The following is a 12992-nucleotide window of genomic DNA, read 5'->3' as shown; positions in this document are numbered from 1 at the left end:
ATATATTAGAAATAGGATATTGAAGTCGTGATATGCAATGTAGTAGGATGTAAAGCTACATTCAAGTTGGAATACGCTTTGATGATAGACGCGTATTAGACAGTAGGCAAAAAAAAAAACAAAAGAAAAAAGAAAAAAAAAAAAATCATACTAAGACCCCTCCAAGGCCCATACATTTTAGTTTCGCCAGCACAATGTCATACTCCCAGTACGTCAACAAAGAGATCGAGACGCAGAGCGCTCACAGAAAGGATAATGCGATACCGGTGGAATTTGAAAAACGAAATGAATTCTTCATTGACGCCAAATCACGTAAATATGATCAACAATACTTTTCAATGTACCAGTATCGCTACAATAGATTACACCAACGAGCTTTGTCAAATGCGATGAAGAAATGGGGCGATGGAACCAGGAAAGTTGACGGACAGGCGATTGTGAAACAAGAAAAGATTTTGGATATAGAAGGTGGTAAACTCTGTTGGGTTATTGGAACTGTGTTTGTTGATGCCAAGTATAAACTAAATATATTGAATGATGTCGAAAAGGGGACAGATGATGTTTTGCCATTAGAACCAGTTTCATATTTGGATAACAATGAGCAGCCGATAGTTATGTTGGAGGATGAATCAGGTAGGGCTATTTTGCACAACGAAGAGTTTTTACAGAATAATTTATTGGTGACAGGGTGTATTGTTGGTGTTTTGGGGATTGAAATACAAGCTGGTATATTTGAGATTATGGATGTTGTTTATCCGGAATGTGCGCCGCAAAAACCACTTAAAGATAGTGCAAGGTCGGGTAAAATTGCAATAGTGTCTGGCTTGAATATAGGTTTGGAAGGACATTACGACCTCAAGCTTGAGCTTCTCAAACAGTACTTGATTGGTGAGCTTGGTGGTGACGAGGACAAGCAATTCAATAGTAATATATCCCAGCTAATCATTGCTGGTGATTCTGTCGAACCATTACAGACGATCGATGAAGAAGAGGATTTGAAGAATTACATCACTACAAACAACTATGGATCAAAGAATATCTCCAAATACAACAATGAGTCCTTGACGCAGCTAGACCAATTTATAAGTGAGCTAATTACATCAATGTCCATTACAGTGATGCCAGGAGACCATGATCCAGCAGAAATATGTCTTCCTCAACAACCGTTGCATAAATCGCTTTTCAAATCCAACCAGTCCGTGCTTGGAAGTGAGAGATTAAGCCGATTGACAAACCCCACTTGGCTTGATGTCAATGGATTGAGGATGTTGGGAACTAGTGGTCAAAATGTTAATGACGTAAAGAAATACGTGGCACGACAGTCAGATTCAGATTCAATGAAAATTATACGTGCTAGTATGAAATGGCAAAATTTCGTGCCTACAGCTCCAGACACACTATACTGTTACCCATTTGATAACTGCGACCCATTTGTTTTGGATTCAGAACTACCTCATGTATACTTTGTTGGCAATCAAGACAAGTTTGAAACTGATGTTTACAAATGTCCTGATTCCGGCGCTCAAGTGCGGTTGATCAGTGTACCACAATTTGGGTCTACTGGTGAAGTTGTGATCCTAGATTTGAGTACATTAGAGACAGAGGTAGTAATGATAGAAATATAGATGCATCGTAAAGTGCTTGAATTGCGTGGGGATATATATATTAGTTGTTATGCCTGTGTAAGTTATATCACTACATAATGCTACCAATTGTGGTCTTATTATTTCTCAACTCTTCTATTGGTTGAATCTGGTTTTTAGCAAATGCTACCATTTTACATATCACCATACAAAATTCTCCCAATGAAAAAAAAAAAAAAAACCTTCTCTCATAGCTAGAGGCAATCTCAATTTCAATCTCAAAAACCAGGTTGTACATACATACATACATACATACCGACAGACAGACACTCACTCGTGTGTTCCTTCCTTCATAGAACCTTGTCAATTGTTGATTGAAATAGCTAAATCTCACACCTGTATATCATGATTCGTGGTTCATCTGTATTGAGAAGCATTACTGCACGTCGTTTCGTATCAAGTGGTACCAAATACACCACTTTATCCAATGGAGTCACCGTTTCCACTGAAACTATTCCAAATGCACAACACTCAGCAGTTGGTTTGTACTTCTCCGCTGGTTCTAGATCTGAACATCCTTACAATAATGGTGTTTCTGCATTGACAGCCACTGTTCTTTCCCAACAACACAATACTTCAGCCGATGGAGTTGTTGTAAGCGCACAAAATGGAAGAGAGTTTAACGGTATTGTTGCCGAGACCACCAATGACAATATCGAAGCCGCAGGTAAGTTACTTTCAACTATTGCCACCAATGCCGAGGAGATTGTTTCCAAATCTGATTTCCAATTTGGTAAAAACGTTTTGATCAACCAAGCCAATGCCCTCGAAGCAAACCCAAGGTCGAGAGTTATCAGCCATTTGTCTGCCACTGCATACCAAGGCTATTCATTGGGTTTACCAAAATTGGGTACTGAAGAATCAATTTCAGGATTGGAGACCCAAGACTCATTGCGTCACTTGGCAAAGTACTTGGTAAATGACAATGTTACCATTTCTGCCGCAGGTAACCTTGACCATGACAAATTGGTTGAAGTCATTGAATCCAATTTGAAAGTTGCACAAGGTGTTAAGCCAGAAAAGAAACCAGCTTCATTCTTGGGTTCAGAAGTCAGAATGAGAGATGATACCATGCCAAAGGCTTATATTTCAATTGCTGTTCATGGTGAAGGATTGGACTCACCAGATTTATACACTGCGAAAGTTGCTGCCAAGATCTTTGGTAACTTTAACATTCACTCACCAAAAGCTCACTACAAGTCATCCAAGTTGTCATCAATTGTTCAAGAATACAACATTGTCGAAAAATACGAACACTTTTCAAAATCCTTGTCCGACCACGGTTTGTGGGGTTTTTATGCTGAAATTCCAGATAGATTCACTATTGACGATTTCGTTCACTTCACATTGAAACAATGGAACAGATTGTCCATCTCAATCAGTGAAGCTGAAGTTGCTAGAGCCAAGGCACAAGTCAAGACCCACCTCTTGAGGGAATTGACACACACAAAGCGTGTTGCTACTCACAATGCCAGAGATGTTTTGGCTATTGGTCACCAAAGATCTGTTACTGAAGCATTTGAGAAGATTGATGCTATTACCGTTGCTGACGTTAAGAGATGGGGTCAAAACAAGGTTTGGGATAGAGATATCGTTATCTCCGGTACCGGTTTGATTGAAGATTTGTTGGATTACAACAGAAACAGAAACGAAATGGCCATGATGAGATGGTAAGGAGGCAGCAGCAGCAGCAGCAGCAGCAAGTTGAGAGAAGGTGGAGAGGAAAAAGACGCTGACATGTGTAGAGAGATGTATTTAATATACAAACTATCGAGCTATAGAGTGTAGTGAGACTTTGAGACTATTCTTTCTCACTTATTGCGTGTTGAACCGAAAGCGAGAATCGATTTTGTCTCACATGATACCACTCTTTTTCAAATTCAGTTGAATAACAATGTCGGCAACGGCACTCAAGACAAACTTCATTGACTTTGTATCAGTAGCACAAGTTCGATGAACATATATCGGCTTATTTGTTCTGTTCATCTTTAAGAAATTGGTTTCAAAAAATTTGAGAGCTTCATTAACATCATCATTCTTACCTGTATAATCAGGGAAATACCTCTCCAATGGATTACGTTTGATCTTTTCCTCAAATATATCGATCTTGTTCAAGAACAAAATGAACGGAGTGTTGGCAAACCATTTCGAGTTACACAATTGATCGAATAGTATGATTGATTCATGCATACGGTTCACTCGCTCATCTTCAAATAACATTTGATCATATTCATTTATGGCCAACACAAACAAAACTGCCGTGATATTATCAAAGCAGTGGATCCATTTTTTACGTTCGCTTCGCTGTCCACCGGCATCCAACACTTTGAACTGGAATGAGTTGATGGTAAAGTTTGTCTCGGTAATCCCTGTGGTTTTGATCCTCCCTTTTAAAATATCCAAATCAGAACACAAGTAACTAGGATCTGCAAAGTTGAACACATTGTCGAAATAGTATTCGGCACTGCTTTCAAACTGAAATTCATTTGATCGTTCAAAGCACTTTTTAATCCCAGCATCATTGGTCCATAATTGATGTATTGATTCAGCGATATCACGACGCGAGTATCGAGATTGCTGTTCGCTAGCGCTGCCACCGGACGCTTGTGGTATACCAGACAAAACTTCATCTCGTATCTCTGGGTCAATTCCGTCTTCACCATCATCGGCATTTGAAGTGTTGAGCTGATCAGGATCACCCAAGAATTGAACCACTCCCGTGCTGTTCAACTTCCGCTTCATTTTGGTTTTTTCATCATACTTCAAGATATAATCATCCAAGAAGTTTGTCCCTCCAGCAATACTAGTGTCAATTTGAGTCAAAGCGTCACTTCTCAACACGCATCGTTTGAATGGAATCAATGCACTGTTTGGCTTATCACAATCTAGAGGAATCTTCAACTTACGAGCTTGTATGATTAGGATCTTCATACTTTGAATGACATCACACCATATGATATTTGAATATTGCATTCGTTCTTGTTGACTGAACCCACCCTTGTGTAATAACTTGAGTTGTTTTAAAACAGTCGATTTTCCACTTTCACCAGCTCCCAACAACAACAATTTAACGCCGTTTTTGGAATTGGCTTTGTTCAAATGCAAAGATTGCTCGATGGCATCATTGATTTGCTTGTCTTGCAAAAAGGGATCTTGTTCATCGTCAATTGGCGTACTTGCACCACAACCCATTGTTGATTATAAGACTTGCTGACAAAAAAAAAAAAAATGAAAAAGAAAGAAAGAAAGTGGCGTTGTGAATTTGAGTGTGGGCTGATGGAACCACGTTATTGGAAACTCAAGGGAGTGAAGGCTATAATCTACGCCGCGATTGAAACTAAGTGGTCTCTGAGGTGATGATTCAGGAGTAACAACAACAAAGAATGATTGAAATCGCAAGAAAAAATTCAGAAGAAACAAAAAATCTGCCTCAGAAGCAGTCTTTGAAAGGTTACAAGGAGTTTTGATATTGGATTTTGAAACTTAAAGAATAAAGGCGTCCAGTTATTATTGTGTAGAGGTTATTTTCTTCATCAATGTTCGTGTTATTATTTACATCACTTTTTTATTTTTCTTTCCTTGTGATACAAACTACAAAATAAGATGTTTCAGATTTACCAAACGGGATACATGTAAGTGTATAGGATATTCTTTCTTTGCATTTGCTTTTGTCTTCAGGTACATGTGAATAACCGGTGTGCGTCATAGGAGAAGAGGAGGAGGATGTGTGTGTGTGTGTGTGTGTGTGTGTGTTACAAAGTAAGGCGATTAATTGAACTAATTTTTGGTCAACAGATGACCATATTGAAAATGAATATCACTGTTGGGGCCGCTTACCGAATGTCGTTTCCCAAACAGGCGATGCAGACCCCACACCCCCAGTGAGCAAGGAACTGTCAATGGAACCAAGAAGGTGCTACTCATTGTTTTTCATGTGTGACCGGAGATGTGGCTTATTTCAAAACGTCAATACCGACTCAGCGTTCGTATTGCACAAACAAGAGCAAGCCATACCTTTCACGTACCAACCGAGACGCTTTAGTAAAATGGTTTAATTTATAGTTTAGACATTTGTCATTTGAAACGCAGTTGCTATTAGCTTCTTGCACATCAATGTCATGTTCAATGTCGTGAAAATCATTCCATGATTTGCGACAACTTCTCTAATTGTGGTGAACTGGCCACCAGATACCACACCATACTCATTTGCCAGTCCATTGAGGGCCAACAGAGTTAAGATCATGAGATAAATACAAGATCTGGAACTATCTAGAGAAGACTTGCAGATCACAAGCTTACATTATAATGAACTCGAGCCCACGTTTCTCAAGATAAGGTGGAGGAAAAGTCCTATTGATTTTGGGCGACGACAAACGTATACCAAGAAGCGCATATCAAAGACATAAACATTGTCAGTTACTAAAACTGAGCTTACTCAACAGCGTCAACTCCTCTTAGAAGTGTTCCAAGGGGGGGTAATCCATTGCGATGCATATCCCAATTTTGCGTAACCAATTGACGTGGGAGAAAAATTTCATTTTCTGTTCCCTCAACAAAAATTTTTCATCCAATTCCCATTTCACTTGATTCTCCTTCTTCTTCTTCTTATTCTTCTTACCCCAACTCAATTCATCACTCAATAATGTCAGACGAAAGAACTTTTATTGCTATCAAACCAGACGGTGTTCAAAGAGGTTTGATCTCCGCTATCCTCGGTAGATTCGAAAACAGAGGTTACAAATTGGTTGGAATCAAATTGGTCCAACCAACCGAATCTCTCTTGAGAACCCACTACGAAGACTTGCAATCCAAGCCATTCTTCCCATCATTGTTGAGCTACATGTTGAGCGGTCCAGTCTTGGCTACCGTTTGGGAAGGTAAGGATGTTGTTAAGCAAGGTAGAGCTATCTTGGGTGCTACTAACCCATTGCAAAGCGCCCCAGGTACCATCAGAGGTGACTACGCTGTCGACATGGGTAGAAATGTCTGCCATGGTTCCGACTCCGTTGAATCTGCCAAGAAGGAAATTGACTTGTGGTTCAAGAAGGAGGAATTGGTTGAATACAAGCCAGCTTTGTTCAGTTGGATCTACGAATAGATGTGCTGTTTTAACTCTTGAGTAGTATAGCTTAATATATATATATATATATACTACAGTGCTTGCTCAAATCAGTCTATGTAGAACGCACTCTCTATGCGACACTTTGGTGCATCAGAAGCGACGGATAGTGTTTTTCACCACTTGTACACAAACCATTCCTGCCCACTGGTTACCGTCATCAAGTGTTGTTTAAACGACCTAATTGAATTGTATTTATAGCGAAAGAAGTTTTCACTTTATGGATACTTTGAATGTTGTTAGATAAATTACTCACGACGAGGACGTCAATGGTTTGCTCTCAGAAATACTTTCACATTAAACCAGTACCGGCGATGTTAGGAAGAGTGACATAGATATCAGACAATGCATAATTAGAAGTCATTAGGGCGTGTATTGAAACATGATCAAAACAAGACGACAAATTGGGAAAGTCATTCAAGAGGAGTTGGCTCAACACGGACAATACTAAGGAGGAAGTATGAAAACTCAAAGGCACAAAGTGATCGAAAGAATGCCTGTATATGGTCTCGTCACTTCATAATATGAGAAAGCAGACACAAGTCAACGTTTTTGAGAATTTCGGTGCCATCAGTGTGCTGGCTATTCGTCAAAATCTGAGGAATCCACACCCTGACAAAGAAATGTGATCGCCTGTACCAGTCAGAAGATACTTAACGAAGGCAACACAGTGAACAGCTTCCGTATCAGGCACGCATTGAATGCACCTCAAGCCAGTTGGAAGTACAACGGGCTTAGTTGAATGCTTGGGGAATGATCAGTTCCAATTGTGAAGTCAAGCTACTCAATACATAAACTATTGTGCACCAACACTGAATCACAATATTCAGATATCAATTTAAGTAGGAACGTGGGACTGCGGCAGATGAATGTTCATTGGCGACACCATCCACCATTGCAGTCTGCTCAGATCGAATGCTGAAGAACGGTATCATAATCTGTTCATATCAAGTCAAGTCTATAGGTATACGGCGTCTCTTTTTTACTTGAGATGGTCAATTCAAGTTGGTTCCTATTGTGCGCTCTTCTTGCCATCCGTGTCGTATCCATGATGGCAACAAATCAGTCAATGCCTTCTTCACATACTCCTTCACCACCAGCTTCCCAACCCGTTTCATAATCATTTTGATAGGCAGCTTCACAGCAGCGGCAGCATCAGCAGGTGGTTTGTTCACATATTCATCACTAATCCTTTTGATACGAAACAACTTCTTCCACTTGAACTTCTTCACGTTGCTTTTGTGGCAACTATCTGCCACAAAGACGTCAGATGTCATTTCACTTGGTCCTGTTTGACTCAAAGTGTCATCTTGAGCAAGATTAACGGGCACAAGGACACAACAGCGATGAGGTAAGGCTGGATTGGCAGCAATTGGGTTATTCCCTTCTTCAAAAATTGCCATAGGTGGGGAGAGAACATGGGACACAGAGGGAGATAGAACGTGGGACACAGAAGGAAGGTTGTTCTCCTCACCACAAACCGCAGATTCACAACTCTGCTTTGCCGTTTTGTTCTTCCTTGAAACGAGCGCTTTCAAGTGTGGACTCACATGCTTCCTCAGGGAACGAGACGTTTTCTTGCATGTCTCAGACACTTGCAAGTCAGGTTCAACTCTGGCTTTATGGGACTTGAACGGTTTGCCAATATCACTCCCAAATGTTTTGACCTTTAAGCAAAACTTCTTCCATTTATTGCCAGATTTCACAGCTGCTTCAACGTCCTTTTCAATTGGCTCAATTGCAGGGGCTTCAGTGACTGGGGTTTCAATTCCACTGACGGGAGAGACCACTAATGAACAATTCACCTCATCTTCATTGCTCTCATTACCGGAAACACTAACAATGTACTCATTCACAGATTCAACATTACCAACAACAGTGCTAACCGGTCCCGGACCAGATGCTTCATTGGAATCCTCAACTTTGCCACTACCATTATTGTCATCATTCCTGCAATGATGTTCAACTTGCAAACTTTCCAAAGGATTCAACTTCATATCCATTGCATCTTTTCTCCTTTGTGGGACAGATTTACGTGTCTCAGCAACTTTCCTTGTCACGAACTGATCATAGTAGTTGGGCTTGTTCAACGATTCAATGTAAAGCTCTCTCACACCAGTCACTGGTTTGGCATGCACCATTTTCTCAAATGAACTCAACTTGGTCTCCTCGTCATGGGCTGCTGTTGTGGTGGTGGGATGTTGGATTCATCAGATGTGGAAGTATATAGTGCTCTTTCGAAAATCTAACGCGTGTCTCGAAAGTCTACCCGTGGTTCGTATAGTGCTCCTTTCTCATTCTGCTGTCGACACTGATGCATTGTGGCTTGTGCATGCACTTGGTTTTGATGCACTCGTTGGTTCTTGCTGGTTTTGCAACCAAGTATCAAACCAGAGATGGTAGCGTCTTTTTTTTTTCGCAAAAGTAACAAGGTTTATTATTTCACTAATGAAACATGGACGCTGCTATCCAGCGTACCATTACTAGACAATCTACTTATTCATTCTTGCTTTGAACTTGCTAATCCTGACAGGGGCTCCCTCCTCATCCGTGGGCTCAAATCCTTGTTCTTCCTGATTCGCTCTGTTTCTCAAAAGCATCTTCTCTCTCATCCTATGATAGCTGTCGCTGAGCTCCTGATTGGTAATCTCGTTCTCATCATTAGCTTCACCAAGCACATCTTCATCAAATTCGTGCTCCTCTATGTCGTTCATCATTGTCTCGTTCTCGTCATAATCATCTATATCTGCAGTGTCTTCGTAATCCATTCCCACTTCATTAGACTTTTTGTCATACGTCTCTCCTCCAGTAGAGCCAATTAGTTGGTCCTTTCTTCTATCCCTCGATTCAACAATCTTGTTGATCTTTTCGAAATCTTTCAAGTCCTCGACTAATGGACCTTCCACGTCGACGTCATCGTCATACATTCCCATCAGGTAGGCTTTCGCCATTGTATCAATGTCTTGCATGTTACTGCAGTCCAATTGTGGTGCATTGGGCGTGGTGCCATTGACACTTTTACTGTCTAGGACGCCTTCGGCTTTCTTTTTCTCAGGAGTCTTGTTCTTAGTCGGACTCGATGCACTCTCCCTTAGAGCTTTGAATCTTGAAACAGGCTTACTTTTGATCCCTTGAGATCCCTAAACGTATGCTCTTTCTCCCTTGTGCTCAAAGTATTAGCGTTGTCTTTCTCTATCGATATTTCCCGAACGATCTTTTTAGGCGGAGTTTTTCGTCGATATTCAAATCATTGAGCCGCCGGGTATGCTCTCACTTTATTTGAGTCGCCGGCCCAATTGAGCGCAATCCTTGCCAATGAGAAACTGACCTCTCGTGCGCGATATTCAATACTCTATGGACTCTATGACTTTCATACACAAGCCATAACGTTGCACCTCAGCAATACTTCAACTCAGTGGAAAGGACGCGAAATTGATTTGCAACTTCAACAGCAAGGTCAATCCTTGCCCGTGTTGATCAACTGGACAAACATCAACAGTTTTGAGCTCTCAATGTACAAAATCCTCCGACATGGGTAAAACTATGATCCTATAATTCCAACTCTCAAGACAAGACCATTCTTTGATGATCACTTGTTATAAACGTAACGCTTGTCCTGATGTGTTTGTTCAAAGGCAATGCTATTCTCAACAAAACGTTGAGCACACTTGAACGAAGCTGGTGATTCAATTGGCACTGATTCTGCAGATGCACCTGCAGTGCTTTGTTTTTTTTTCGTCTACAGTTAGCAGGGGTCAACCATGAGTTTAAGTGTGAATTGTTCGTGAACTTGCGTGTGTGTGTTGGTTCAGAAAGATACAAAAAAAAAATCAAGTTAATCGTGTACAAGAGACTCACCGACTCACTCGTTTGAATTACAACAGTATTAGAACCACTTTCTACAGACTAGACAATGGCCTCAATTGAGCAAGATGACTTATTCAATGCTGAAGACGATGATATGGAAGATGAATACCAGGACAATGAAAACAGTCAGGATTACGACATGGAGCCCGAGGATGAACAGGCTGAAAATCCCAACGATCAGGAAGAAGAAGATGACGACGATGAAATGATTGAGGGTGACGAGGAAGACATGGAGGAAGAGGATGAAGGAGAAGAGGAGGACGAGGGTGACGAGGAAGGAGAAGCGGAAGAGGAGGAGGAAGAGGAGGAGGAAGAGGAGGAGGAAGAGGAAGAAGAAGAGGACGGAGGCGAGGCGGACGGAGGGGAGGCGGACGGAGGGGAGGCTGACGAAGAGGATAGGCAAGATGGCGAGGATGGCGATGCAAACACTGCGAATGAGGGAGAAGTCAAGGCCTCCCATGAAAAGGACTCAGATGGCGTTGCCAGCGTCGAAGAAAACAAGAGCCTTGCGGAACAGACAGGCGAACCTACCAGTGCCCCTAACACCAGTGAAAAAGTGGAGGCACTTGAACTCGAAGACAACGGTGACGGTGAAGAGCGCCAACCCGAGACAGCACCAGAAACTACACCGTCTAGGCCGTCACGAGATACACAGGATACACAGGTTGATACAGAATCACCACAATCACTATCCACGGAGCCCACAAGAGACGAACTCATCAAGGATATCGAGGAGTCTGAGACTAATGTTCCCTTTCGTCAACAAATCATTTCCAAGGCTCGTAAAGCCACAGATTTTGACATCATTCCTCAAGTTGCTATACCGTATACATCTCAATGCCATGCATTGGCATTTACTCAAGGTCCTAAATGGATCATCACTGGTGGTGAGGATGGGTTTATACGGAAATATGACTTTATACAATCGGTTGAAGGTAAAGCTCCCCTAACAATGGCACAGAAACACAATGTGCCCGACTCGGTATCCAATGGTGGTGTAATCTGTTCGTACTGGGAGAATGAACAACCTTTGACACGCAAACAATTGATGAAGCAGAATCCGAAATTGAAAGATTCCGATTTTTCAACCGGTAGTGTATCTTATGAACCAAAAGTGAACCCCGTGTATGCATTGGAAGCAGAACGTAGTGGGTTGTGGTGCTTGTCGGGATTGTTGTCTGGTGGGATAAGTCTCTACACGATGCGATATAATGAAGGTACGATCCATCATTACTTCAATCATGGAACGTCACAATATCGACGAAGAGGTCATATAGATACTGTGAGTGTGTTGAGGTTGAATCAGGAGCAAGATCGATTCTTGAGTGGGTCATGGGATAAGACGATTAGAGAATGGGATTTGAACACGGGGAAAACAGTTATTGAGTTCCTACCTTCATCCGGACAGATTTCCAATATCCAATATAGACCTGATGGATTGGACGATATTAGTTTTCTCGTCAATGGTGATGACTCCGGAGATGCTCCTGCTGGGAACAATGACAAGATAGATAAAACTGGCAATGATGACGACGACGACGACGACGACGATGTCGATTCATTATTTGGTGACAGCGATCAAGAAGAAAAACAACGAGAGGATAATCAACCCACAAACGATCAAGACAAACATCCATCCTCTACAAAAGAACCACAATCCAAGCCACATCTAAACTCCAATATCTTTATGAGCTCAAGTATCGATGGGACAATAAATATCTGGGATATCCGATTAAACCAGCCGGTAATTCGACTAGGCGTATCTGAAGGAACACCACCATGGTGTATGGCCCTGACGTGGTCCAATGATGGAGATTTCATCTTTGCCGGACGCCGTAATTCCACCATTGAGGAGATTTCAATCAAGATGCCCCACAAGCGGTCTTTGTCGGGTCATCATAAAGATACGATGGTGCCCAACATTTCGAAATTGTTGCAGTTTCCGAAAATCAGTGGACCCGTAAGTGCGTTGACCACTATGCCCAATAAGGATTTCTTGCTTTGTGGATCAAATGATAATATTCGGTTGTATGATTTGCGACTTTATGATGATTTGGGTAATATGGAGGTGAATTTGAAGAAACAGGCTACTCCATTCTTGATCGTTCCTGGACATCATGGTGGTATGTTGTCTCAATTGCACGTTGATGAGACTGGTAGGTTTATGGTTAGCGCGAGTGGATATAGGGGTTGGGGACATGGACAATATACTGACACTGTATTGATTTATGAGATCGAGTTTGAGTAAAGTGCACAGGAGAGTATAAAAATAAATACATTTTAAAAGTACGTACTTTGCAGGATATAAAAGCAAAAAAAAAAAAAAAAAAAAAAAGGGACTTTTTCTGCTAAACAAAACGTTA

The 12992-nt window shown here is 41.4% G+C and overlaps 7 protein-coding genes across 7 annotated transcripts; 4 read left to right on the top strand and 3 right to left on the bottom strand. All coding sequences in view use genetic code 12, as the record gives it.

The window, feature by feature from the left end:
- Positions 1–194: 194 nt before the first annotated feature.
- Positions 195–1625, top strand: HYS2 (DNA-directed DNA polymerase delta subunit; the record flags this gene model as incomplete). Its single annotated transcript, XM_051754533.1, has 1 exon — positions 195–1625. The coding sequence occupies one exon, from the start codon at positions 195–197 to the stop codon at positions 1623–1625; it is 1431 nt and encodes a 476-aa protein (XP_051606648.1).
- Positions 1626–1988: 363 nt separating this feature from the next.
- Positions 1989–3317, top strand: KGF57_004967 (ubiquinol--cytochrome-c reductase subunit; the record flags this gene model as incomplete). The annotated part of the gene is made up of 1 exon (XM_051754532.1): positions 1989–3317. One exon carries the CDS (start codon positions 1989–1991, stop codon positions 3315–3317), a length of 1329 nt encoding a protein of 442 aa, XP_051606647.1.
- A 180-nt stretch (positions 3318–3497) lies between these two features.
- Positions 3498–4835, bottom strand: CAG1 (guanine nucleotide-binding protein subunit alpha; the record flags this gene model as incomplete). Its single annotated transcript, XM_051754531.1, has 1 exon — positions 3498–4835. The coding sequence occupies one exon, from the start codon at positions 4833–4835 to the stop codon at positions 3498–3500; it is 1338 nt and encodes a 445-aa protein (XP_051606646.1).
- A 1450-nt stretch (positions 4836–6285) lies between these two features.
- YNK1 (nucleoside diphosphate kinase) lies at positions 6286–6741 on the top strand (the record flags this gene model as incomplete). Its single annotated transcript, XM_051754530.1, has 1 exon — positions 6286–6741. The coding sequence occupies one exon, from the start codon at positions 6286–6288 to the stop codon at positions 6739–6741; it is 456 nt and encodes a 151-aa protein (XP_051606645.1).
- Positions 6742–7757: 1016 nt separating this feature from the next.
- Positions 7758–8903, bottom strand: KGF57_004964 (uncharacterized protein; the record flags this gene model as incomplete). The annotated part of the gene is made up of 1 exon (XM_051754529.1): positions 7758–8903. The coding sequence occupies one exon, from the start codon at positions 8901–8903 to the stop codon at positions 7758–7760; it is 1146 nt and encodes a 381-aa protein (XP_051606644.1).
- Positions 8904–9254: 351 nt separating this feature from the next.
- Positions 9255–10147, bottom strand: KGF57_004963 (DUF3835 domain-containing protein; the record flags this gene model as incomplete). The annotated part of the gene is made up of 2 exons (XM_051754528.1): positions 9255–9902; positions 10139–10147. 2 exons carry the CDS (start codon positions 10145–10147, stop codon positions 9255–9257), a joined length of 657 nt encoding a protein of 218 aa, XP_051606643.1.
- A 528-nt stretch (positions 10148–10675) lies between these two features.
- KGF57_004962 (SAGA complex subunit) lies at positions 10676–12877 on the top strand (the record flags this gene model as incomplete). Its single annotated transcript, XM_051754527.1, has 1 exon — positions 10676–12877. The coding sequence occupies one exon, from the start codon at positions 10676–10678 to the stop codon at positions 12875–12877; it is 2202 nt and encodes a 733-aa protein (XP_051606642.1).
- Between the last annotated feature and the right edge of the window lie 115 nt (positions 12878–12992).

This window comes from Candida theae (genome assembly GCF_024610275.1).
Source record: "Candida theae strain CBS 12239 chromosome Unknown scaffold14, whole genome shotgun sequence".
Lineage (NCBI taxonomy): Eukaryota > Fungi > Ascomycota > Pichiomycetes > Serinales > Debaryomycetaceae > Lodderomyces > Lodderomyces theae.
Note: the sequence above shows the minus strand (reverse complement) of the source record. Positions and strands in the feature narration are given on the sequence as shown.